The sequence below is a fragment of the Podarcis raffonei genome, chromosome 7, assembly GCF_027172205.1.
Source record: "Podarcis raffonei isolate rPodRaf1 chromosome 7, rPodRaf1.pri, whole genome shotgun sequence".
NCBI classification, from domain to species: Eukaryota; Metazoa; Chordata; class Lepidosauria; order Squamata; family Lacertidae; genus Podarcis; species Podarcis raffonei.
Window position 1 is genome coordinate 25686534 of NC_070608.1, and position 22436 is coordinate 25708969.

General features: G+C 42.5%; 2 protein-coding genes across 5 annotated transcripts in view; both read left to right on the forward strand.

Annotated features, from left to right (window-relative positions):
* Positions 1 to 8: 8 nt before the first annotated feature.
* Positions 9 to 22436, forward strand: part of RAD54B (RAD54 homolog B) — a 36127-nt gene continuing 13699 nt past the window's right edge. The window contains exons 1-5 of one of the 3 annotated variants that reach the window (XM_053395639.1): positions 9 to 244; positions 1144 to 1282; positions 2974 to 3145; positions 19837 to 20028; positions 20958 to 21242. In XM_053395639.1, the coding sequence (XP_053251614.1) occupies positions 1160 to 1282; positions 2974 to 3145; positions 19837 to 20028; positions 20958 to 21242 (772 nt within the window). In that variant the 5' untranslated portion in view covers positions 9 to 244; positions 1144 to 1159. The remainder of the gene's footprint in view (positions 245 to 1143; positions 1283 to 2973; positions 3146 to 19836; positions 20029 to 20957; positions 21243 to 22436) is intronic. The other 2 variants (XM_053395638.1, XM_053395640.1) reach the window with 2 other exon arrangements.
* Positions 1214 to 14966, forward strand: FSBP (fibrinogen silencer binding protein). Of its 2 annotated transcripts, none has more exons than XM_053395653.1 (3): positions 1214 to 1282; positions 6707 to 7141; positions 14048 to 14966. In XM_053395653.1, exons 2-3 carry the CDS (start codon positions 6771 to 6773, stop codon positions 14574 to 14576), a joined length of 900 nt encoding a protein of 299 aa, XP_053251628.1. In that variant the 5' UTR covers positions 1214 to 1282; positions 6707 to 6770; the 3' UTR covers positions 14577 to 14966. The 2 variants fall into 2 exon arrangements, with proteins under 2 accessions (XP_053251628.1, XP_053251629.1); XM_053395654.1 differs by lacking the exon at positions 1214 to 1282 and adding an exon at positions 3031 to 3145.

Below are 22436 nucleotides of genomic sequence, written 5' to 3' on the forward strand. Positions count from 1 at the left end.
CGCCATGTCGAGCGCGGCAAAAGCACCAGCGGAGCATGCGCAGTAGGGTTTCCTTCGTACCTCCTGGCAGCCCTCAAGAGAGGCGAGGCGGAGGCGAGCGCCGCGCATGAATGCTGGTCATGCGCAGTGGGGCGAACGGAGGGCGCGATAAATTGAGAGCGGCCTGGGGCGATCGGCTGCGCATGCGCCGTTTGGCGAACGATAGGGCGACGGTGCTGTCTTGGCGGGACGGTTAAATTGCAAAGTAAGTGCGTCGTCGTGTTAAGACTGGGAGGGGGCTGAGGCAGTCCTTCCTCAGAGGCTTAGGGTGGGGGATTCAATAACTGGGCTGCACCCAGTGCGCTTCTGCTTTTCAGGTTTCCGTTTCCACAAACACGAAAGATACTCTGTACATGCTCAGAAGCTCTTGCTCCCTCGGTTCAGTTTTAACAAGACCGTGTTTTCTTTCCTTCGGTGGACAAATATATGGTATGCTTCTGGTGCTCGCTGTAAGAACCTGAAGAGGAGTTTTGTTCCTGCATATATGAAATTAATATATATAAGCAGTTGACACAAATGGCCAGCAGAGGCCTGAGGAAATAAATAGAGGGCTTTATGGCTTTTTTTTTTTTTTTTAGCAAACACCAGGACATCATTGCCAGCATTTGCCTTGACTCACAGTGGTGAGGAGAGGGTTGCTACCAGAAATGAAAAGTTGCTATGAAATGAATCTCTTCGGACTGTGGCAGAGTCAGGAGATGAATACAGTGGGTTGAATGTAGTGATTGGGCAGGTTGAAAACAAAAGAAAAGTGCTCCCATGGGTAGTCTGGTGCTTAAGAAATCATGATTAAAACTTTCAGCTTATTCTGAGAACATAAAAGTCTTCACCTGGCACCAAAATAGTGGTGGGTACCAAGTTAGCCTCCCTCAGGACTCCAAAGAATACTGGGAATGGCTTGACCACAGCTGCCCTCTTCCTACCACCCACCTAATAAGGCTGGTACACCTGGAGGAGAAACAAGAGGAACCATACTTCCTAGTTTTGGGGTATTTTCTCACTGGTGTGAGAACAGGAATTGGATATGTTCTGGGAAGTATTTAAGAGTTTCTTTCTCTAGGGCTCGCTTTTTAAAGCAAACTTCTTCTTTTTGCTGTTTTTCAGACCAACAGAACCGAACATGAGACGATCAGCAGCTCCTAGTCAACTGATGGGTAATTCAGTCAAAAAGCCAAGGTTTATATCTCCAGGAAAAACCCATATGTTGTCTCGGAAAAAAGAATCTGAACGCTCAGGCTCTGAGGTAATATTAAAAGGGAGGAAGAAAGCAAGTGTAATATTATTACTGAATGAAAACTGTACTTGAATAATCTATGTAAGAAATCCATGGAATCTTAATTCTCACTGGGGTAATATGTTTCTTTCTGGCCTAGGCTATAAGGGGCTTACGGTATCAGATGCTTCACTCACAAATTTCTTCCATATAGAAGACAAACTGTCAGGGAGTGCCAGTATCACTTCCACTCTGATACTTAACTTTCTGTATGCAGGGATTTATTGATTTTTCGGTGGGGGAGTATGCAATCATGTATGGTGCCACTTGCAACCTGAAGCTGTCCAGCCCAGATGCATGTTTACTTGTAATTTTGCATTCTGCTCTGTTAGTCCATGTGTAGAAGGGTCCTGAAAGCAAAACTATAGACAAATCGTCTGAAAAATGACTCCACAGCTAAACATCAGTGGCACCAGTGGAAACTGGTTCACTCAATGGCAGCGTTTGCATGTCACAATAGTTGACGGTTTACTGTCAACGTGCAGAAGTCTCCCACTTCATTCCTCCCTTCTAGCCAGTGGAAGAAAAAAATACAATCCCTAGCTTACTGTTCCATTCAAACTAGGGATTGTGATTTGTTTCACTCAAAGCAAACCACTATGTGAAGCCAAAGTTTCTAGGTTTACCAGTTGGATTTTGGTTGAAGCGAAATAAACAATGACTCCCAGTTTGGATGTAATGGCAAGCCAGGGATTTTGGTTTGCTGCACCCACTCTCACCAGGGGATGAACAAAGTGGAAGTGATCACTTTGTGCGTGGTAAACTATTACCTTTGGCATACTAGAACACACAGACCAGGCCTTTGCTCTTTTGCATGTGCGTTAAGATTGTGCCATGGTTTGTACAGTATCTTTATATTAATGTGGAACTTAGGGATGCTGTGTGAGCACAATGCTTGGTACTGAATAGAGCCACAAATACTAGATTCATATGTTATTTCAAAGTACATATGTGCAGAAGGCCAATGTTAGCCTTCCTGTCCTAGAGAAGCCTTTCTCCCACTACTTCAGTTTTCATTTGTGTTCTTTCGCCAAAGTTCTCTAAAGGAAGGCTAGAGAAATATATCTGCTCCCAGTAACTCTGCCCCAGTCCCAGAAGTTCTCCATTGGGCACTTCTAGGATAGCCTCATCCCTATGTTTTGACCTTCTCTTAGAATGGTAAGGCCAGGGAGTGCACACAAATCTCTCTCCACTGGCTTGGAAATTGTGGAGAGAGCATAGTTAAAGCTAGGCTTCTCACAGTGCCTCCTTCCCTCCTTGGAGCTCTCTCCTTCATCATATGAACTACAGTGGTGCCTCGCAAGACGAAATTAATTCGTTCTGCGAGTCTCTTCGTCTTGCGATGTTTTTCGTCTTGCGAAGCACGGTCCGTCGCAACTGCGCCTCTTCAAGCGGCTTTAGGAAAAAAGCGAACAAACTCGCAAGACGTTTTCGTCTTGCGAAGCAAGCCCATAGGGAAAATCGTCTTGCGAAGCGACGCAAAAACGGAAAAACCCTTTCGCCTTGCGCGTTTTTCGTTTTGCGAGGCATTCGTCTTGCGGGGCACCACTGTACTTCTTTCAGGCTTCAGCTAGTATTTAAATAAGAAAAAGCTACACACTTATTTTGATACTGTTGCATGAAAAGTTGTGTACAATCTAAACTGTTTCAGTGTCTTGTAGGTGGATGAGGGACAACTGAATGGCTCAACATCTGCAAACATCTGTTCTACAACTTGTGACTTAAGTTCTACACTGGCTGTGAAATCTGATCAAGGAGAATTTTGCTCTAAAAATAATAATAATGACTGCCATTTTGAAACTGGAGTGAAATCACCATATAGAACTAAAATAGGTAAGAAAACAAACATTTGAATGTTATCCTAGTAGACTGGTTTAATATAAAGTAAAGCATAGCAGTTTTTAAAATTGCTTATGAAGGAAAGCTGTCAAGAGCTTGGGAGTGAAGTCAAACCATTAGCAGGGATGGCCAACTCCCAAGAGGCTGTGATCTACTCAGAGTTAAAAACTGGCAGTGATCTACCCTCTTTTTGGGGGTTCAGGTTAAAGTTGCTGAGCTTTTTTGGGGAGGAGGAAGGCCCATTTTTTTTAGGGCTTGGGAGCATGAGTTCTGAGAACTGTAAACAATAAATGAAGGTTAAATAAATCCATCAAAAAATCAATCTATATCTACTAGCTGTAGACTGTGACAATGATTTCTGTATTTTATCATAGTAGGGTGGTATGTGTTTCTTTGAATAAATTAAAAACCTGTCAGATCCCATAATTGCCTTATTATACCCTTTCAGATTTGTTAATCCACTTGCCCAATTTTATGATGCTTGGTGTTCGTGCTGCTTTTGATAAATTGTACTTTGTTTGAAGGATCCTTTTTGTTGTTGTTGAGGCATGTTTCTGACCTGCATGATGCATGGTTCTGGTTTGCTGGTTCCATTTGGTTTTGTGGTTCTGTTAATAGCCTCTCTGGCACTCTTTTTGTTGGAATGTTACATTTGTTTTTCTGACCCTGTTTTTAAATTGGCTGCTTTGAATGGTTTGTGACACAGTTGTACTCCCATTTACCTGGTTAGAAGTTCCACCTGATTGAATAGGACTGACCTCAGAAGAGACATATATAAAACATCGTTGTATCTTCCTAGTCTACAGGAGGCTCCCCTATTTCAGAGGCGGAAACTGTTTTTTCCAGCCCAAGGGCTACATTAACTATTGGGCAACCTTTCAGGTGACACATGCCATTGGTGGGCAGGGCCAAATCAATGGATACAACAGGCTTGCTTCTGCATTCATACCACCCTCTCTGTCCTCCAGCCAGGAATTACCAGACTTCAGGGACTCTCTAGCCAGACAAAAACATTTGAGGAGGATGTGAAACAGGGTTAGTAAGAGGTGTAGTCTGGGAAAGGGTGTATGACAGGAGCGGGGGCGGGTCTGGATTGGCCCCCAGCCTGAGATTCTTTACCTTTGCCCTATTCTATAATATATGAAAGGTGAGGGATGGAACATTTGCCTTACTCATACACATGTTATTTTATTTGCTCTCATTATATTTTTATATTGCCCTTCCTCAGGGGTCAGCAACCTTTTTCAGCCACGGGCCGGTCCACCATCCCTCAGACCATGTGGTGGGTCGGACTATATTTTGAAAAAAAATATGAACAAATTCTTATGCCCCACAAATAACCCAGAGATGCATTTTAAATAAAAGGACACATTCTACTCATGTAAAAGCACGCTGATTCCCAGACCGTCCGTGGGCCGGATTGAGAAGGCGATTGGGCTGCATCCGGCCCCCGGGCCTTAGGTTGCCTACCCCTGCTCCAGAGAGCTCAGAGCTGAGGTCATGGTGCTCTACGTGAGCTATGAGTTAATAAAATTGTGAATAAATGTAGGTATAAACATAATTAACAGGCAAATTGTGGGTGAACCTTGCTTGAAGTTGCCCACGCCAAATAGCTAACTTTTAAAAAATTGTTTATTGTTTGGCTTCCCTCCACATAATTATTAAGGCTAAAGTAGCAATTGGATTAAATCTTCCCTCAAATCTTTTCAGACTCGATACAGGGTAAAGATTTCCAAATCCTAATTACAAATGTAATGATCTGTCCATTTTGGTTCTCTTAGGGTCCGTCCCCCCAATCTTCAATTCAGTTCTCCACACTTCTGCGGCAATTTGCATTTTATAAATAAATCATGAAAGTTCCATGCTTTTCCATATGAAATATTTCAGAATTTACACTTGGGCAAAATGTCCATTAGTTAACAAACTTCCAAGAAATCTTCATCAGGCTGGACGTAAAGCAAAATGGGGGGGGGGCGGAATGGAGGGAATTTGGCTGATGATGTCGTTGCCAGGCAGTCTGGATTTGGTCATTGTTTTAAGATGGAAGTGCAGGAGGAGATGGCAAACTTAATTGGATTAGGCTAGGAGGTGCTATGCCGGTTTCAGGTTGCACCAAGGACAAAGAACCGCACAATGGCTGATCTCCTGTTTTTGAAAATGTAAAAGCCAGATGTCTCCCCAATCTGTCTCAAGTCTTAAGCAAAACACACTTGTTAGATAGAGAACAGGAATAAAGATGCTTTAAAATAGGGATATTTTCATTTGTTAGATGTGTGTCTCTTTCAGTTTCCTTGGCTTTAAATATTGCCTTGGGCAGGAAAGAATTCTGAATGGCTGTCTTACAGGATGTCATACTTTATCCTCACAACAACCCGGTGAAGGGAGGAGGCCAGGCCAAGATGTGGTGCTTTGACGCTAGAGAGTGACCTTCATGGAGTGGGTTTTCCAAGTCCAAATCCAACAGTCTCTCCTACTTCCTTTTACAGTACTATATATTTTCTGAGAGAAAAAATACTGTGTGTGAATACCTGTGTGATTTGGGCAAACAATAGTTAAAAATTGATGTTTTCCATTTGTGCAATGGTTGGGTTTCTTAACATAACAATAGCTTTTTGGTGGAAGTTATGAAAAGCCCACACAGTACAATGACTCCAGAACCCTGATTGAATGTTGTGTTTATTACTTGACTCCCGAGAGCTATTTTTTAGCCACAACCCTGCTGAATGGTGACCATGGATGCTGTGAGATGGGTAGATTACGGAACGGCACAGCAGCAAGGGGTGGCAGAATATGAAAAGAACTTGATGTTAACGTGTGTCCCCCCCAGCTCTTTTGTTCATGGCACTCCTTCTTTTGAGCGACTGCCTCTTTAAAAAGTGTGTGCGTGCGTGGGAAGCCGAGGCAAGCTGCAAAGTGCTGGGGAAGCTTAGCTTTACTGTGAAGCCTGAGCCTGAGTGAAACCTAACTAGCTAGGCGATATGCAATTCCTGATTGACAGCAGGACTAGCATTATGCAAATACTGCCAGAGAGAACAGCAGCTAGGGAGCCGTGATCAGGGGCTCTGTTAGGGATCTCTCTACACACGCCCGCTCCTAAATCCCCCTGTTTGTTGTTTTCATTTCTCCTTTTGCTGTGGTGGTTCGGCTTAACAATCAATAAATGACCAAAAAAAAAAAAGTTGTTGCTTTCTTGGGCATGAATAAATCCAATCCTCTGTGCAGTTTCAGTTTCTTGTCAGCTCAAAGAGATGTGCGTGAGCTTGTTAACTCAGGATGAATTGGGTAATATTTAGCAGGGTAATGTGCTAATCTTTAAACCTTTTATGTTTTCAATCCGGTGTATGTATGGGTCTCTTGACACAAAAGTGTGTGTTTTGCCTGCTTCTCCTTGTCTCCTTCAATCTGAAGCCTTATGTAGGTCAGGCTTGGCTTAAGCAGATTTCCTGAACCTGCGTCAGCTTAAGCTGAAGGAATTTTAATAAACCCTCCCTTGTAGGCGTGGGCCTAAATGAGACAAGCCTAGTTAAGCCTGATCTTTTTCTGTTTGTGAAAAAGAGCCGAGCAGAGCTAGGATCTGCGTGGTGGTTTCAGGAACTGCTTCTTCAAGCTGGAGAGAACGATGGTTGGGAAGGCCAGGTCCTCGAATTTTACCTTGTCTGAAAAGCTCGATTTGCTGAAACTTGTCAAGCCGTATGTTAAGATTCTCGAAGAGCACACCAACAAGCACTCGGTCATAGTGGAGAAAAACAAATGCTGGGACATCATAGCCGATAACTACAATGCCATTGGAGCTGACCGCCCTCCTCGCACTGCGCAGGGCCTGCGCACCTTGTACAAGAGGCTCAAGGAATACGCCAAGCAGGAGCTACTGCAGCAAAAAGAGAGTCTTTCTGATTATAAAAGCTACATCTCTGAACCGACCAAGAAAGTTGTGGAGATGATCCCCCAGATTTCCAGCGTGTGCTTGAGGGAGAGGAGCAATCTGCCATGGTAAGTTGACTTTTACATTGCGCCTGAATGGCCGCTATAGCGCCTCCTGTCTTCTCTGGCCATCCCCTTTTGAGCTACATGCCTTAGCCTTTGGGAAAAGTTAAAACCTTGTGATTATTGTTATTTTTTACTTCTTTAATTTTTAAACAGTGACTGACTTTTCTGTTCAACTTCCAGCCGCATTTCAAAAGATCTTATTGTCAGACCCTTGGCAAGTGAGGGTTAAGAAAGAATCCAAGGGAAATAGGAGCTCCAACTTTTACCCCTCCCCTTTTAATAGGCATAGCATTCAAACACTGACCAAGCAAAAGGCTGTTCTACATTTAAGGTAGTACTGCGGTCAACTTGCCTCTGCATACGGAAGCTGATGCCTGTTTTGGATAATATCTATCTACATAAAGTCGAGCAGGAGAACAAAGGAGCCTCTCTCAGTACAGTGTGCCCAGTCAAGGATTATGTTAATCTCTCAGGGTGGAATACATTTTGACTGAATTTAGACTTTTTAAATGATTTTACTTCGCATGCTACCATGCCTTTTTAAACAATGCAGATGGATTGTTTTAAACAATCACATTCTCAGAGGCCAGTATGCAAATTAATGCTCTAATTTAAACTGCAAAAAAGAGGCTATGGAGCACATTTACAGGGGTTGTGCGCAGACAGATCGGAACACTGCAGTCACACAAAAGTCTTCATATTTTCCAGCAGCCTTTTAGTGTAGAATCAAATCGGAGCCCCTCTAGATTTGAGCCAGACGTAGAGCAGGCAGGCTGTCTTCAAGCTTTCTTGCAGGGCCTTTGCTTATGCCGCCCTCCCCCTTGCAAAACACTTGCAAAACACGGCTGCTCAAAAGCTTCTCAGACCAGATTTGTCCTGTGCCTGGATGCAGACATTTTAAAAACCAGGGGGAGTCGAGCAGCTCTCTTCCATACTCCTGTCGCAAGCCATTTAAATTCATGTCACTTACTGTGCAAAACAAATATGTTAATCTGAGTTTCCGGGAAAACTGGCATGTTTGTGCACACTGGCCAGTCCTTGATTTGTACTGCCTCTGGTTGCTCTGAATGGTAACAGTCGTCTAAATCCCACCATGGCAGATGCTGTAAAAATAACATGTGGTGGTGGGCCTTTTGGTGAAATAATTCTGTATTGCCTAGGGTAAATAAGGTGTAATCAAAATGGACTTTTACAGCACAATCCTTTATCTTTCTACTCAGAAGTAAGCCCCTGTTGAGTTCACTCAGGCATACTCCCATCTAAGTACTGTATGTATAGATCTGTAATAGCATGTTAGAAGGGTGTGTGTATATAATTTCCACAATACTGATGTAGATTGAAATGGTCAGCATAAGCCAGAAGTATGGGGCCACTTTTTGGGTGGTCATATACTGTTCCTTTAACCCCTTAGCCAATACATCAGGTTTCTTTTGTAGCTTATTAATTTTGTAGTAGTGGAAATGGGTAGATTTGTAATCAGCTTTTTTTTAATTTTTGTATTGTAAGCCATTTTGGGTGCTGTGTGAGCAGCACAAATGTGGCACACAAATGTTTTGAAAACATTAATAGCGTGTACCTTAAAGACCATTGAAATCTGAAAGATTTGTTTTTTATTCAATAATAAATGTTTTCCAAAAGCATCAGTGCACTAACAGTTGGAGAAACAATCCCCTGATCCTGACCATATTATGTTGGAGTAAGTTTCATTAATCTGAATGAAACTGACTTCCCTGTAGTTGTTTGGGATCTAAGTGAAAAGCTTTTCTAAATCCTTTTTATACATAATATATTCCTTTTTCTCAAGAGAGAACTTGTGGACCAAATTGGCCATCCTCCCAACCAACCGAGGTTCTGCCTCTTCATCTCCCCACCGCTTCCCATGACTATTGTTTCCGTGTCAGTCTCTGCTGTCTGGAAACCATTAATTTCTTCCTCCCATTTGATTAACAGAAACCTGATATGTAGGACCATTGAGTCATGGAATGGGGTTGGCCAACAGGGATAGATAAGAATGATGCATAGCTCCAAATTTCCAGTTCCCAATCAAAAGTCACCATTGAGAAGTAGAAACACAATCTGCTTTGCCTCATCTCTCTAAAGTGCTCCAGTGGCTGGATGAAGTGGTGGGTTGGATGAGAGTAATAAACTGAGTCTGAAATCATAGCATGATGGAGGCTCTGTGTGCGAGTCCAGGAAACTGGACTCTTTGAAGGAGCAGGTGCGCCATCCAGGGTGTCACTGGAGGCGCAGGTGTCCTCAGTGGCTAGGAGGACCTTTTAACAGCTATGACCACTCATGCATTGGTAACCTCAGGGTTAGAGTACTGCAATGTCCTCTGCACATTTGAGGTTGTGTTGGAGGCTTCAACCAGTGTAGGACGTGGCAACTCGGTTGCCCTTGAGAGCAAACAACTGCCAGTATTTAACACCTTGTCCACTGCATTTTCACTGGTTGTTAGTCTGCTACCAAGCCAAGTTCAATGTTCTGGTACTAACATATAGAGCCCTATTCGGCTCAGGACCAGGTTGCTTGCGAAACCTTCACAATCCTTATGTACCTGGTAACTCCCTGCGTTCTACAGGAGACTTTCTGCTCAAATTTCCCCAAATATCAAAAGCCTGCTTCACAGTAAGTTGAAGCAGGGCATTCAGCTCGGCCGCCACTGTGGGATAAGTATCCCTGTTGAGATACCAGAGGTGCCCACCCACTACCTGTACTTTCCAGAAATAATGGAAGACATTTTTTGTTTTGACAAGCAGCATTTTTTGTTGGATGAAAAAGTCTCGGCCTTAGGTGTTCCTTTTTACTGTTTTTAAAACTAATTTGAGCTGTTTGTAAATTGCCTTGAGGCACATGCACAAGGAGATTCATAATATTACTGATTAATATATTTAACCCCCCCCCCAGCTCACATTGCTTATAACAAGAGTTCAGTTCGTAAGCAGCCAATGACTCATATTTTTCCTATATCCACGGGTTGGCCTATCGTGCAGTGTCATTTGACTGACATTGCCATTCTCTGTTGCCTGTTATGACCCTGAGCGGTGCTTTTGTGGGTTGTTTTTTCTTTTCATTTTGTGTATCCTGAACTGCAGTTACAATTAAATCATTATAGCTTAATTCAATTGAAAGGTGTTTGAAAATTTATTAAAATTGTTTTGTTACCTCTTGCCAAGTAGTTAGAAAGCTCAGGGCAGCCTTTTTGAGGCCATTTAGCTAAAGGGGCAAAAAGTATTGGGCTTTGTGCTCTCTAAGATTTGGCTGAAAGACAGAAGGGTGTGTGCAAACCTTTACTTGTTCATTGTTTCTGTGCTCCTAATCTCCATCCCGTGAGCTTCAAAATGCATGTTTATTAATGATGTGAATCCTGTGGTCCAGGGAAACCATGGGGGGATTCACTTTGGTGCCCTAAACTGGCAGATGAGGAATGCGGTAGGCGCCTTCCTGGTGCGACGTCTCTCAAACCCCAGCCCAGCTGTTTTTCTTGCATAGTCCAGCATCAGGCCTTTGTTTACCAGTAGTCAAGAGTTAGAAACTCAGATATATAATCTAATCGCCAAATGGCACCTTAAACTTAGGTTACGGTCATCAAAATGGACTGTCCAGGCACCTTCTTTTGCAATGGGGTTCATTATATTTATTAATTACATTTTTATACTTATTTATATTTTAAATGGCAAGTCTCAAAGCGGTTTACAACACATTAAAACATCAAATAAAACAATCCAGAATAAAATGAATTCAAGCTTTGAAGAAAATATTCCAGAGCCTTCTCTAAGCGATATTTTGCTTTCCCCAGAGGCCAACCTTGCATCCAGGAATCTCCACATGGCTGCAGTTGGACCTGGGCCAGTCAAAAACGCTCCTGGCTCCTGGCTAATTTCCAACTGCCTGTTATATGCAGTTAGCCCCTAAAAAAACCAGTGGGTATACAGTGGTGCCTCGCAAGACGAAATTACTCCATTCCGCGAGGCTCTTCGTATAGCGGTTTTTTCGTCTTGCGAAGCAAGCCCATTGACAGCTTAGCGGCTTTTAGCGGTTTATCAGCTTAGCTGATCAGCTGATAAGCGGCTTAGCTGCTTAGAAAAAGGGGGGGGGGAAGGGAAAAAACCCCGCAGGAACTCGCAAGACATTTTCATCTTGCGAAGCAAGCCCATAGGGAAATTCGTTTTGCAAAGCGCCTCCAAAACGGAAAACCCTTTCGTCTAGCGGGTTTTCCGTCTTGCAAGGTGTTCGTCTTGCGGGGCACCACTGTAAAATGGTTCGCTCCCAAGAGGTAAGTAAGTATGCAGGCCTTGGAGAGTAAATCTACCATGAAGAAAGGTTCCAGTATTTGGAGCTATTTCATTTAGCAAAAGGGAGACATTAAGGAGGTATATAAAGTTACACATGGTGTAGGGAAGATGGATAGGGAGAATCTACTCTCTCTGAATACTAGGAAGGGGTCATCCAGTGAACTGGAAGGTGGGAGATCCAAGACAGAGTAAACAGAATACTTCTTCACACAGTGCATAATTAAACTATGGAATTTATTGGTTTGCACAAGATTTGGTAGCAGCCACCAATTTAGATGACTTTAAAGAGAACTCTAGACACATTGATGTCAATGACTACTAGTCATGATGGCCCCGGAATCAGAGGCAACATGTTTGTGAACCAGCATACATGTGCTCACATCCTTCTTGCGAGCTTCCTGTAGGTACCTGGTTTGCCACTATGGGAAAGAGGATGCTGGTTTAGATAGACCTTTGGTCCTGGACTAGTAGGGTTCTTATGCTTTTAATACATAAGACTCCTTGCATTGCCCCTACCAAAGCAGATTTCAGCTCCATCCCTCGACTTGCACAGTAATCAAGTACCTATGCTCTGTTTTTACAGAACACCCATGCTTTGCAGGTAGCTGACTAATAAAATAGGGTTGGGCCACCCTAGTGAAACACACCATTGAATTCTGCTGCTACTCAATACCCTTGTCGAAGACGGTCACTTCCTTATGAAACTAGTAATAGCAGATTTAGTCTGGGTGGTTCAGCATATGATTTGTTTGGAGGCAGTGCAGAGTTAGGAATCTAATTTGGCATTTGATGACCAATTCCAAGCTCTGTTAAAACTAACATAACTGACTCATACTAAACAGATGCCTGATGGATTCTGAATACCAATTCCACCATGGTAACTGCCTCTCCTAATTCTTGAATAGAGGTCTCCCCACACTAGTGGATGAAAACTTGCATTCTTCTTTCTTAAGTTTATAATATAAATGTGAATCTTGGATATAAGCTAGTTTTTGTAAGATAGCCAGTTAGCACACACTGAAGGCATTTTGTGAGAACGTTAATGCAGATTTCTAGCCCAATCTTCATCTCTATTAATATAGTAAATTATATTTCCAGCTTTCAGAATTTTGGTCGGACTGTTCACCCCACCCACCCCAACATTACTCTGTATTGTATTGTATCTTGTTTTTCATAGATGTTTTAAAAATACTTAAACAATGATAAATAGGTAAGTTGGTCCTGGTGCTTCACCAGTCTGTCCAATGTCTTTTATAGCTTCTTAGCAGCTTGCTGTCCTGTTAAAGGACTTTTTGCATGGACAGAAAGCCTCCAGATGTTAGACTACAGTTCCCATCTTTCTTTACCGTTGGCCATGCTGGCTGTGTCTGATAAGGGAGGGGATTCCTACAACATCTGGACAGTCACAGATTCCCCATCTCCAGGCTTGAGTCACAACAGTTTCTATCCTCTCTGGTTCTGGTGAGGCTAGGCTCTCCAATCCATATTACGACCTACTTGGGCGCAGGGAAAGATATGTAATTTGGTGGAAGGGAGAAGGAAAGGAAAGTCCTCTCCTTTATTGGAGGTTTTTAAGCAGAGGTTGGATGGCCAGCTGTCATAGATGCTTTAGTTGAGATCCCTGCATTGTAGAGGGTTGGACTAAATGACCCTTGGGGTCCCTTCCAGCTCCACAGTTCGATGATCCTATGATCTTCAGTAGTCCCTCCCATACCTTCCTCCATACTTTCAAGGCCCTCTGGAAAGGTGAAAGCGAGAGAATCTTTCAGGATTTCACCTAATCTGGAGTAAGCTGAGAAGCTGATCTCGAGCCCACCTCACAGGTCCTCTGAAGGGCAGGATCATTCACTTACCTTGCACTGTACTGGGGAGCATTTGGAAGTAGCTGGAAATTCTCTCACCACTTCCAAGTGCTTCCCAGCCCAGTGCCAAGTAACCAGGTTACTCTGGCCCTCCCCACCCCCCTAGGCAACCTGAGATGGGAAGAGTTGGAGTAGCCACAAATAATCACTGACTATTTAAGCCAGGTAGCACTTGTGACCCCCAGAACTCAAGTGCTGAGATACTTTGAATAAGGAATGCTGCAGGATGTGTGGAATATAGATGGAGAAAGAAATGCTTTGAGATAAAATATTATTCAGGCCCTCGGGAAAGGAAGCCATACAAAGCCCTTAGAGCTATACTGGCAGGAATGGTTTGAGATTTTATTGCTCCTTTCATTCAATCAATATGATGTTGATGTTTAAAATAATCTACACTCCTCCTTTTCTCTGTATTTCTTTCTTCACTTTTTCAGTTAGAATTTATTATTCATCATATGACAAAGTCAGATAGCCTTATGCTCTATGTGTATCCCTCTCAGTAACAAATCTACATGTGAACAATGGTAGTGTCTTTTATCAAATGTTAATTCACAAGTGGTTTAGGACAGCCTTCCCAACCTGGTAGCTTCCAGATGTGCTGGCTGGGGCTGATGAAAGTTGTAGTCCAAAGCATCTAGAGGCCACCAGGTTGGGAAGGCTGCCTTAGAAGTTGAGTTTTTGCCTTTTTCGTGGACTAAGAAGCTCCTTTTTCTTTTCTGTTAATGATGAAAATATTATTTGTCTGTTTTTAGTGCTACACCGGATAAAAAAATAGTTGCTACTACCAGCTCACCACAGTCAATGTTAGAGCACCAACCTGCTGCTATCACACTGGAGCTGGATGAAGACGAGGAGGATGTCAAGCCACCTGCATCGTTGATTGTAGAGTTACAAACACAGGAGAGCTTAGAGCAAAGAGATGAAGAACATTTGGTCCATGCAATGGAGAGATCTCCTTCAACTTCCCTGTCTTCTGTGGATATAAGAATGTTGTCTCCATCTCCCATCCCCAGAAGAGATGAATTTTTCAGGCTTGAAACTGGAGAACGATTTAGACCGGCATGTGGGGGATATGATCCCCAGATGTTGCAAATGCTGAAAGAAGAGCACCACATCATTTTGGAAAATCAAAGGAAAATTGGGCTCTATATCCAAGAAAAAAGGGATGGCTTGAAAAGAAGGCAGCAGCTAGAAGAAGAGCTATTGAGAGCAAAAATTAAAGTAGAAAAGTTAAAGGCGATACGACTACGTAGGGATCTTCCTGAATTCAACAATCTTTGAATCTTTAGCAATTCTGCTTAAAAACCAGGGTTATTTCACAATTCTTTTTGATCTAGAAAAGAAGTATTTACCCAAGTTTTGGGGGTAGGGGTATGCATGTTTTTTCCATTTTGTTTCTCATGCAAATTTGCAAAAAAAATTAAAGCCATTTTTCACTGGTCTTCCCAGGTTTTCTGATTTAAAGTAGAACCAGATCTAAGACTAAAAAAAAACCCCTTTGAAATCTTATGACCACATGACTGTTAGCAAAAGCAAATGATAACTTATACAACTATTGTAAAATATGCTGATCTTATTCTTTCTCATTTTTCGGTGAATCAGTTCTTATCTGTCCTTTGAAATACTCATTTATTTGTGAGTCAATAAACATATGCAAAATGAAGAAAAATACTATCTTTGTTTCCTCCTTTCATAAAACTTGTGGAAATGGCTGTAGTTGAAATGAAGTATTTATTATGGAAATATCTCACCAGCAATTCCTTTCTATGTTGACCTGAACAAGGGTGGATATAATGGTGGCATTTGTACATCACTGTAATCCATAGGTAACAGAATACTTTTGAGTGTGCACTGCAGAGGGCTCCTCCTTCACTCCTCTAGACTACAGAAGCAACAAATCATGATCTCTGGATCAGTGTTACATCTGAACTAGGAATCTTCATTTCAGACACACCACACCGTTAAAGCAAGTTTTGTTCTTGGCTTATCTACTGTGGTTTGTTTTGAGCAAAAGAAGCTATGATTCCAGGTTCGCATATAATGTTTTGCCAGGGATCACAATTAGTTGCTCCTACTGGGTATAAAGGAGAAGTGAAGCATGCACAATATTCATGGTAACTATGGTTTATTGCAGCACTGCGGTACTTCTAATAGTCGATCAGCAAAGCCTTTTGGCCCAGATGCATCTTTACCTATCCTGCCTCCCCTTCCAGAGTCACATAAGATGTCAAGCGTAGGGCAGTTGAGCATGGCTTAGCTAAAATAGCCACAAGGGCCAAATGGGAAGTCCTAGCAGTCCTAATGAGGCTTGCAGACCAAAAGTTCCTTGTCCCTGGTTTAGGGCTTATCCATACTTGCCTATTGTCTTGCTCTTCCAATCAGAGGTTTGCACTTTAATGCTCTGTGTCCAAGCGGTTTTAGGGTTTTGTTTTTGCCCCAAGATTTCCTTATGGAAACCTGCTCTTTAAAGTTGAATTGGAGCAAAAATCAATTTGGGTTTTCCACGGATTGACGGTTCCTCTGACTGAGCTTTGAAGAGCAGGTTTTTGCAGGGAAAGCTCCAGGGGGCAGGGGAAAGGTGCTCAGACACTGAGTTTTAAATTGCAGAACGTGTCTGGAATGAGCGGAGGAAAGGTAAAGTTGTGGACAGGCCCTTACTTAGGACATGCAAACTGGGCCAGAACATACTAAAATGTAATTATAAAAGTACAATAGTGAGAGTAGGCTTTTGAAGGGGAAGTACCATAGCCCAATGGTAGAGCTCAATAGAAGGCAGCTTCCTCTGCTTTTTTTAATGTTTCTGAGTTTTAGGTGTGAAATAATTATTTGTCTGTTTCTGAAGCTGCTAGCTTATACTTGCCTAACAGTTCCAGTTGAACCAGTTTCCTGCACACACACTCTTGAATTTTGGCTTCCTTTCAGGGGGCCCTCCGCCACCTAGATAAAGCTTCTTCTATTTCTGATATGCGCAAAGGATATCGCCCTGTAAAATAAGAGGCAGGGAAAGAGATTACTTCCACGTAATCTTGTTTGGTTTAGTCCTTTCATCCTTTATCCTTCTTTACCTACACTTAGGGAGCATTGCTTGAATACTCTCAATCTCCCTGCCGCCACCCCCAATCTGCGTTTCTGGGTTTTTTGTTTTGTTTTCATGAGCTCTTTATTCCTGGAAATAAATTGGCCTTAATAAAGCTTGTAAACAGTTTAGGAGTGTAGAGATCACTGATTAACTATTTTGGAGAAGTTGCCGTAATCTTGATCAGTAGCATATATAAGTCTAGCTACCTGGTGACAAAATATGTATCCCCCTACTCCCATAAACTTCAAAACCCTTTAGAGTGCAAATATTTATTTAAAAGATTATTGTGTTTCACCACTCCTTACTTACGGCAATTAACATCTTTATAGATCAGAAATTTTCTGATTTTATGGTTAATTTTAACTGATTTTATCTTTTGTAACTTGATTGCTTAGAACTCTGGTGTTAAGCAATATATACATAGCTGACATAATAAATGAACAAATAACCATAACCACTGCATTATTAAAATGAGCACAGGAACTTTTCTTCCCACTCCCTTGGTATCCCTGTGCCCAGTGCTCCCCCCCCCCGCCAGAAAAATAAGTGCCGATACTTACCATGAAGTTGTTACAGTAAGTGCTACACTTATTAACAACCAAAAAAAGAGGTGCTGGGACTGCGTACTCTTGAGTACCCCCTGAAGAAAGCACTGATGTGCCCCCTAAATCTGTTCTGGGGTTTCCCTCAACCCTCTGCAGCCAATTTGGGGAGGGTGTGGGGGAAGAGGCAGGGGCAGGGAGTTTATGACCATTGCCTGGATCGTACTCAGCCTCATTGTTTTAACATCTGAGCTCCAGCTGTTTCTTAGCTGCTAGGACGATTAAGCAAGTATAAATGGAACTTCAGGCAAGCTTTGAAGCAGAAACCCCAGACTTTCAGATTCATGGCTGGAATTATGGCCCTCAGTCCTTTTACTTGGACCTGTTCTTGGCTTGGTTGCCTTCTGTTTGATAACATGCTTTAAAGCATGTTGAATTTGATTAGGCGCTTCAGTGTTTATATTACTTGGACTAGCTATGGTTCTGGACTTCCCTTTGTTCTTCTTTGGCTTGCTTTTCCTGGCTCCTCTTTCCACACCTGCTCTGTTCCTCCACTTGTCTCTCCCCTACCCCTGTTCTCCTCTTACTCTTTAGCCCATACCAGGGTTGTCTTCTCTTCTTCACCTGTTTATTTTTTGGCTATAAGGTTACCTGCTTAAGCACAAATTGAACTGTGAGGGGGTTGCCCTGCCCACCAGGTGTACCCTATCAAAAGTTTGACTTCCTGCCAGTGGAGAGGTGGGTAGTGACAACCCCACTTCCTTCCTACAGAGAAGGAACTTATCACAGTTCACTTTTCCCCAAGAACAATTTCTGAAGAGGTTTTTAACAAAATAGTTTGTGGAATTGGACTGACCAGAGATGACAGTGAAGGAATGGTAATGGCATCTCCAGAAGCCTGCCTCCAAAATCCATTATTTTACACATATCCTCAACAGTGGTTGTGTTGAAAGCCTGGACAACTGGTGAAGAGGCTGACAGGTCGCGTGGGTGGAATCTTTTTTGATGTTGAGTGTTTGTTCAATAGTCATTCAAGTGAAAGCAGAGGTTCATGAGTAGGCAAGAGAGGACAGGGATTGAAAATCAGGAAAGGGTCAGGCAGGGTAAAGATATTCTCAGCAAGTTTATCAAAGATTGTGTTTGATTTTAATTGCCACCATTATAAGGGTCTCGACCAACTGGAAGATAGGGCTGGAGAAAATAAAAGCCCGGTAGATCCTACAACAGTAAGAGCAAGGGACTTCAACTCTTTCAAAACATTTTATGCTGCCTGAATAATGTAAATATTTGTCTCTGGAACACAGTGTGCCTAGAGAGGTAAGTGGAAAACAAAACTTGTCATAATCCTGAAGTCCGGCAGTGACCAGGACAACGAGTCAAAGGCTATACTGCCACTGTCTGAGAAGCTAGACCAGATTCCTAGCTTCAGAGCCTCAGGTCTCATGTTTGGGATCAGGGGGTTCACTGATCATGAGGCTGACTGGCAGGAAGTCGCTAAACTGGATCCCATGGACCAGGGCCATAGAACTAGAACTGAGAACCTCACAGGCGGCTAGTTCTGGCCTGAGAAACTGAGTGCCTCCTATGCTACCCCACCAGTCTGACAGTGCATGGGACACCTGGAGCAAAGGAGAAGTGCCTATCTTCAGCTCAAAGGGCTGGCCCTTTAAGAGTCTCTAGTGCTCCAATAAAAGAGGTGGAGGATCAGAAAGATGGACTTGGAGGCAAAGGCTCACCTCCAACCCTTGTCAAGCACGTTGTTCATTAGGAGCTCTCCATGGTGCTGCAGCAATCAACCTGCCTTGCTCTGTGGGCGGCACCTCAGGACTAGAATAGGATAAAATATCTGATGCAGTCCAGAGATAAAGTTCACAAGTATCCCTTTCTTTCTTTCCTTCCCTGTGCTGCAAAAAATATTGAAATATTTTGGAGTTAAAAAAATATACTGATATGGATAGCACTTGTTCAGGGATCTTACTAACTACTTTAGTGCAAAATGATAAGGTTAATGGGATTTTAGGAAATCAAGGAACATTTGTGTGCTTAGTTAGACTCCAGATTACTAAATTCTAGAAATTTTGCTTTTTTAATTTACACTAAAGGAAGTTGGTAGACAGGATGGGCAGAACATGAATATTTAGATACACATGACTACCTTTGAATAACCCTTATTAAAATTGGTCTCTACTATTAGTTTCCTGTTTAAATTATTGAATGAATTACATTTATGTAAATCGGGTTTATGTAATGTGATTTGGAAAGATTATGTCTTCCCCTTCCAAGAATGTCTTTGGCTTGTCTATATGGAATTGCTTCTGCATAGCATATTAAAATGCTTAAAAAATGAATAATCTTTCTGACTTCTTCCAAGGTAATCCCACACATTCTACACAGGCAAGGATGTTCAAATTATGTAGATAGTGAGTTCTAGAATAAACCATGTTTCTGCTCCACTGTAGAAAGCATGATTATTATCAGAGTAGACCCACTGAAACCAGTGTACTTGAAATTTTATTGCTTGAATTGCATTTTTCAGTATACAGAATGGTCATTTAAAAAAAAATAAAATAAAAAGAATTATGCTACAATGTGGACAAGAGATACTAGATGGTATTAATGACCTGTCTGGATTATATTTAAATAGGCTCAGCATTGGTTCTAGTAAACTTCCCCCCTTTTCTTTTGAAGTTATGGGAAGTACCATATACACACCTCAAATTTAGTGTGCAAGTTTCAATTTTTTTTCTTAAAAAAAGAAAGGCATATAGCCCATCTAAAAGCACGAAGAAAGGGAAAAGACTGACAGCTGAGCTAGCACTCACAGCTGTCATTTCATTTGCCTCCCTGGGGTCAGCCTGAGGGATGTGTTACAAGCACTCTCCCTATCTTTCCCCTTTTTTGTGTGTCTTCGCCTCTACAGGTCCAGCGTGTCCAGTGACAACAGCAACAGTGAGGCACCAGGAGGAGCCTGGCTGCCTCACAAAATACTTCAGCGTAGTGTGGTGCAAGGCCTCCAAGAAAAAACACAAGAAGTGGGAAGGTGATGCCATTCTTATTGTGAGAGGGAAGTCGGTGACCCTGAAAGATACAGAAGGCAGAGACATTGGAAGAGGTAATGCTAAATTAGAGTGCAACTCTGATGTGTAGAAGTTCAGCACTGCCCCCAAAGGAATGTGTGCTTGAATAAAATGAAAACAGTTGTTTGTATGGTCGGCATTACAATGGAGTAGGAAATTTGGCAGTGGCGCAGTCTTTGTCGGTGATTGGCTGAACTGTTCTTGTGTCACAGAGAAGTAGGAAAGCCAGAATTGTCTCTGGCTGCTTGCTATTGGTTATGGGCTCAGATCCAAGAGAGAAGGGCCAGGCAGGTGCATGGGATTGGGAAATGAAGAGTAAAAGAGGCAGAGGGGCTTGAGAAGGAAGTAGGTCAGAAGGAACAGAGGGACTTAGTGTATGAGTATTGGTGCTTGAGAAAGATCTGGAGGAATGTGGGGGGGAAGGACAGGGAGGAGTCTGAGAACTGGGAGAGAGAAGAGCGTAGTTAGGAAAAGATGCATGTGACCAGGAGCTTCAGAGGCAGAGACCTGCCTCTTATTTGAAATAAGCAGCCAAATCTCAGTCTGAAGGCCCCTGAAGGCTCATGTTTAATGCACCCCGCCATTTTGGTGGTTTTTTTTTACTCTAACTGATAAATCCAACAAATTATTTGCTTTGTTCTGATGGTTCAAAAGTATAGTAATACTTCACACCCCTTAATTCAGGGGTTTTCAAACAGACATGCATGGAGCTGGTTGGGGGAATCCTCTGGATAAGCATGAGAGCTGCAGGGCTTTAGAGGAATCGATGAGAATTGCCTTCTCCTTCCCTTCTTCCAGCAAGGAGTCTCCATTGATCTTGGAGCCTTTCCGTTTATGGACAGGGCACTCTGGATCCAACCTCATGTGGCCAAAGTCTTCGTCTAACTTTTACCTGACAGCTTTATTATGACTATTATTTTAATTTTCTGTTCATCTCAGCTAAACATTTTGCGGCCTTTCTTAGGTGCTGGATACAAAGTCAAAGACCTGGAGAATTTTGACCAAGGCCAGACTCTGATGATTGGAGGCAAAGAAATTGAAGTGATGGGCATAATTGCAGAAGAGGACTTCAAAAGCGGCAAGTGTTTTCAGTCTGGTGTGAAGACTGCCGAGGAGATTTGGAACGTCTCGCAAGCTGCTGTAAAACCATTCTGCAACCCTTTCAAAAATGTATCCAAAACTAACACTGAAGGAAATCCTCCCAAAGGCTCCCAGAACTATAACCCACGTCATGATCCATGCGCACCAAGTGAGGATTTTTATGGTTCACCTGCTTTAATCTGCTTTTAACCTCTGTTTTATCCTCTTCTGAATTTGAATAGACTGGCAGGATTAGGCCCTGTTTTTTTGGCCTCCTCTGCTCCAATATATTGGGGTGAATATTTTTTTAAATAAATCTCGAATCTACATGAGGAGATGTGCAGGGGTTGCTAGTAACAGGCAATAATACATTTAAATGGACAATCTGCAACTAATGCCCACCCATCTGATTAATTTGGAGAGGATGCTTTCTTTTCTGCAGCAGCCTAACCTTTCCCAGCCAGGGGCCCTCCAATTGTTTGTTCTTATTGTTATAAGAAAAAACTGCTCCTTTCCCCTTATGGGGTACCCAAGAGCCCATATAGAGTCCTTTTGTAGGTTATCTATCGGTAGGAGAAAATAACAGAGGCCAACCAGAGAATATTGAAAAGCAAAGCAGCTAGTAAGCCTGGTCTTTATTAACTGTTGCAACAGGGTACTCACTGCTACATGCAAGAGACAGGAGGGACCCCAAACCATGCGCTCAAGCCCTTATATAGACTTTTGAACTGCCCACCCTGGAGCCCAAGACCACCCCTCCATACATCATACATACATCAGAGAAGGGGTGGCCTACAACAGAAGTCTGAGTGCATTGTTTTTATCCTGTCCGCCAGGTTACTTGATTGGATTACCTGGGTATCCTGACCACTCTTTTGTTATGATAACTACTCAATTCCTGAATCCAGGTCACAGGCTCACCCTGTTCATTTCTTAAATGTGCCCTTGAGACAGGATTTGTGAGCATAGAGACAATGGGGAGGCTCCCCATTTCCTTCGACCTTGCAGAGAAATATTTGAGGTCGTTTGGGAGAGACAAAATGATTTCAGGACTTTTTTTCTGTGGGGTTTCAGATATGTGGTTTATACGTTTATGTATGTGCTTGCTTGGTACATTTTTGAACATTTATTATATATATATGACTTTAACATTCTTATAACATTATAATTCACATCAGCGCTAACTGTTGGGCTTGCTGGCTGGTGCTGATGGGAGTTGGAGTCCAACAGCAGCTGGTGGGTACCAGGTTGGGGAAGGCAGCAGTGGCTAGTCAAATATTCCTTCATACCTTGAGGGCATATCCACACCATGCATTTAAATCAAAACAAGAGTAAAATCTATTTAGGTAACATTGACAATCAC

Excerpts from the sequence above, each read along its gene's own strand:
- FSBP (XM_053395653.1), top strand. The coding sequence starts at position 6,771 with ATGGTTGGGAAGGCCAGGTCCTCGAATTTTACCTTGTCTGAAAAGCTC. Across the intron at positions 7,142-14,047 it reads GAGAGGAGCAATCTGCCATG|TGCTACACCGGATAAAAAAA; the intron begins GTAAGTTGACTT and ends GTCTGTTTTTAG.